The 5,000-nt window shown below is 47.3% G+C and overlaps 1 protein-coding gene across 2 annotated transcripts in view; it reads right to left on the minus strand.

Annotated features, from left to right (window-relative positions):
- LOC115534894 (estrogen-related receptor gamma) overlaps window positions 1-5,000 on the minus strand; it is a 32,463-nt gene that overhangs the window by 22,788 nt on the left and 4,675 nt on the right. Inside the window, exon 1 of one of the 2 annotated variants that reach the window (XM_030346177.1) lies at window positions 887-1,496. The exons of the other annotated variant lie outside the window; for it this stretch is intronic. Within the exon in view, the coding sequence (XP_030202037.1) occupies window positions 887-942 (56 nt within the window). The 5' untranslated portion in view covers window positions 943-1,496. Of the gene's footprint in view, window positions 1-886; window positions 1,497-5,000 lie in introns of those variants that run through there. 2 annotated transcript variants of the gene reach the window in all.

The following is a 5,000-nucleotide window of genomic DNA, read 5'->3' on the forward strand; positions in this document are numbered from 1 at the left end:
TCCGTGTATGTCTGTCTCTTTCTGTGTCTGTGAGTGTGTTTCCATGTGTGTGTTTGTGTGTGTGTGTGTGTGTGTGCATGTGTTTGTGTGTATGTGTGCGTGCGTGTGTGTGTGTGTGTGTGTGATGGTCATGACAGTGGATGTGTCATCAACATCTTGGCCCTTGCCTCAGATGACCCCTAGGGCCTCTGCTCCAAAACGCCACAGTTAGGATCCTCTTTCAGGACGACGTCTTCTTATGAACCGCACGAGATCCGCAAATAAATAGTGAATGAGCAGAGCGGTAAAGACACAGAGGCATCATCCACACTGGTCACCAAAGCAGTCTCCTCTCAAGCATTGCTGAGACAAATGAACAAATCGTCAACAAAACAACATTTTGGAATGTTTTTGCATTTGTTGGTAGTTAAGGGACCACATTGTATGTGTAATGTGAGTGAATGACTGCAATATATATTTTAGGTAGGTATGTTTTAAATGTTGTATGTTGTAAATCACGCTTAAACACAGAGGTTAAAATGTACCTCTGAAATTAAGATTAAAACAGCTTTAAGCTAAAAGTAAAGAATACAAAAGATGAAATTCATGTGAAGTACATTCAAGAGATGAACTGATCTCCATGGGTTGACTTGCTTGTACACTGACAGAAAGTGAAAAGATGCTTTATTACAAGACAATACTATCCAGAGTGCACACACACACACACACTCACAAAGACGGCAATAAATAAGTAAGGGCTCCCACCGAAAAACCACAGCTGCCACCGAATTCTACAATACAGCCCGACACGCTCTCAGTTTTACATATCACACACACACGCTAATTTACATCAAACAAAGAACGTACTTTTCAGACCATGTAGAAGGCGAGAGAGGGCGGTACTTACTCAGTGTCAGGGTGGTAGGTGAAGCACTCGGGCAGGTAGAGCTCTACTAAATCCATGAGCTCTCTCTCAGCATGCTCCGATGAGGACAATCTACCTCTTCCTCAACCCCTTCCTCTGCCTGTCTCTCTGGGTCCCTTTAAACCTCTCACTCGCTCACTCACTCTGTCTGTCTGTTCTCTTCTCTTTCCCCCCCCCCCCCTAGTTCTTTCTTCCGGATGTGTCTCTCCTGTCCTCCACTGATGTCCTCCAGGAATACTCTGGCCAACGTTAACGTTCACTGTTGTGTTGTCACCTTCTCCTTCTTTTTCTCTTTCAATCTATCTACTGCCTTCACTCTCACTGCTGTGCATCAGTCTCAGTCTGTTCACTCTCTCTCTCTCCCTCTCTCTCTCCCTCTCTCTCTCTCTCTCTCTCTCTCTCTCTCGCTCTCTCGCTCTCTGTATGTGCCTCTGTCCCTCTCTCTCTTTGTCACTCAACACCTCACACCAATGCCCCCCAAAGCAACTGTCTGCCTTTGAAGTCCCGGGTGTTGTGACTCGCTGGCTCGGTGACAAGGCACTGCAAGCCCGGCCAAGCCATGCCCCTCATCATGCATACGCAAGCCAGAAGATTTGAATGGCCCTCCCCCTCACAACACAGAACTGCTACTTAACTGGCTCTCCCCTCGGCCAATGGGAGCGCGGTTCCGTCGGGTGCAGGTGTCGGTGGCCAGACGACAAGGAGCTGGTGGCTGGAAGCGGTGCGGCTGGGGGCGCTAGTGGTGGGAGATGTCTTTATTTTATTTTTTTTACCGATTTTACTTGACACTTTTTAGAGAGCACATTGCTTTAATTAAAATAGAGGCACCGCAGATAGTTTGTTGATGCATTGTATCCTCGATTAGAGTCGTTCGATGTTGCGTAGAACATTGTGATCTATCTATTTATTTTTAAATATATATATGTGTCATAAAACATTATACTATGTTTGTACTAGTATTATTGCAAACAGATTTTTGCTGTCGGCTGCATTAAGATGTGAACAACGTTTACATCTTAAAACAGCGGAAAGTGAATTTTCATGTCAATATTCCCATTTTCTTTTCTTTTTCTTTTTTTTTCAGCAGAGGTTCGGCCGTAGCCTTGCTGGCAATATCGTATGCCATAGCTGTGATCCCCACTAATCCACTTAAAACACCGGTTTCTGTGTGATGCGGCAGAGAGCCAAGCTTCATGCTACTTACCAGTGATCAGACACTCGCTTAGTTAAAGCCTGCACACATGACCCGAACGTGGCTCGCTCTCCGCACGCAAGCACGCACACACATCTGCACACACGCACACACACGCACGCACACACACACACACACACACACACACACACACACAACACACAACACACACACACACACACACACGCACACACACACACACACACAGTGTCTGTCTGTGCCAGCCGTTTCTTTAAGATTTATTTATTTTTAGGATTGATTCGTGACAGCCACTGAGAGTAACGCAGGAAGGTAGGGGAGGACATGCAGCAAACGACCACGGGCTGGAATCGAACCCGGATCACAGCCGTAAGGACTGAGCCTTGACTGTGAGTGACTGCTGCAGCACATCCAATTAGTTGCTTTTTGTATTTTTGTCTATCCGTCCATCTATCTGTCTATGTATGTCAGTCTTCCAGTCTGCCTCTCTGTCCGTCGTCCTGCTTGTCTATCTGTCTGCCTGTCTGTCTACCTGTGTGTCTACCTGCTTTTCTGTCTGTCTGTCTACCTGGGTGTCCGTCTGCCTGCCGATCTGTCCGTTGGTCTGTCTGCCACGTCAACACTGAGTCGTGTTTGTGGTGGTGGTTGAGTTCAACGCGCCCGGCAGCCAAACCAAACTCAGCAGGATTGAAATCACTCGTACTAATCTGAAATTGGAGATAAGGGCCAGACAGCAGACTGCAGTTGGGCCTTATCTCATTACGCACCACATCAAACACCTAGCAGTAGCAACACAAACTGCTGCTAAAGATGCTAGGCTAAGCACAGGCAGGCCTGTACAAACGGCAAGCACCAAAAACGACCACTTTTAAAAAAAAATTCAGACTGCATTCGACCAGATGTCAGAGAGGTCACACACACGCACAGACACAGACACACACACATGTGAGGACACATGCACATATGTAAGGCCACAAGCACACACACACACACACACACACACACACACACACACACACACACACACACACACACACACACACACACACACACACACATACACACACACACGGACACACACACATACATACATATGCAAGCAAACAAACACATAAAAACACGCAAAATCACACACACGTGAAAACTCAGACACACACATACAGACACACATATGCATCATACTCTATCTCTCTCACACACACACACACACACACACACACACACACACACATGGACACACACACATACATACATATGCGAGTAAACAAACACATAAAAACTCGCAAAATCACACACACGTGAAAACTCAGACACACACATACAGACACACATATGCATCATACTCTCTCACACACACACACACACACACACACACACACACACACACACACACACACACACACACACACACACACACACACACACACACACACACACACACACACTCACACACACACACAAACACTAAATTCCCCGACTAATGCAGACTAATGAGTATCATTCTTCTTTCAAGTCTCCCACACGTGTAGCCAGATAGGATGTGGGGAGGAAGGGGAGGGGGGCGCGCTGAGACTGAGGGGCCAGATTACAAACGGCCTGGCGTGATACCATTTATATGAACTATATTTGTAGATAAAATGACGTTTTATATCTCTGCCATTAAGTGGCTGCGCGGTTACACATCAAACCCACCAAATGGTGTTAATGTATTTAGATAATCTATCCTATAAACTTATCTTCAATAAACCATTTAGGAAACCAAATGTTGACATAGTGGACTGGCCTTTATCTTAATTCACGCCTTTCAGGGGCTTTTCGTTGCGTTCGTTAATACTTTCACCGGTCGCGATGTGGAGTTTGAAGTAGTCAGACTGAGATTAGGCGGGCTATCGGTCTATCTTGTATTCGGGCTATCTTGTATTTAGAAAGGTAGATATGTTTCTTGGAAGGGGATGGGCGGTTTGGGGACACACCACCACAATAGTAAAGGCACACTTGAGTCGGGTCGAAAGTGGCGTCTGGTGTCTGGCGTGCGACCGGACGGCGCGTCGAACTTCAACAAACTTGCGCTACGATCGCAGATGATTTACTCGTCGCTGTGTACGTTATTGTGTAGCGAGCCTTTTGTGACCTACATCGCCGCTCCTTTCACTGAGCAACTTGCTCGATAGGTTCAGAAGGACCGGAACAAATCAATCACGCGCACACACGCGCGCACCCACCCTCACGCACACAGTCACAGACACACACACAAGCGAGCATATGCACAGACACATCTGCATCGGGTCCAGCCTTAACCCCTTTCTGCTCACGTTAAAGCCGCAGTAGTGCACACCGAATCTATGGCCCCTCAAGGGACAGCTGTCCAACCGACTTACGGAACTGGACAGTCACTTTGTAACCTCCCTCCCCCCTTCACCCCACCAACACACCAACACACCAACACACACGCGCACACACGCACACGCGCACACACACACACACACACACACACACACACACACACACACACACACACACACACACACACACACACACACACACACACACACACACAGACACACAGACACACACACACACACACACACACACACACACACACACACACACACACACACACACACACACACACAGACACACACATACTTCTAACCCTTTACCCCCATCTCCTCTCTCCTCTATTCCCTCTCTCTTTCTTTCGTATTGCTCAAACACGCACACCGGGTATTTGAAACCTATAACCGATACATTCACACACACACACACACACACACACACACACACACACACACACACACACACACACACACACACACACACACACACACACAAGCACACACACACACACACACACACACACACACACACACACACACACACACACACACACACACACACTGGGTGGGGCCTCTCTCGGGGTTCCAG

The sequence above is a fragment of the Gadus morhua genome, chromosome 21 (genome assembly GCF_902167405.1).
Source record: "Gadus morhua chromosome 21, gadMor3.0, whole genome shotgun sequence".
NCBI lineage: Eukaryota > Metazoa > Chordata > Actinopteri > Gadiformes > Gadidae > Gadus > Gadus morhua.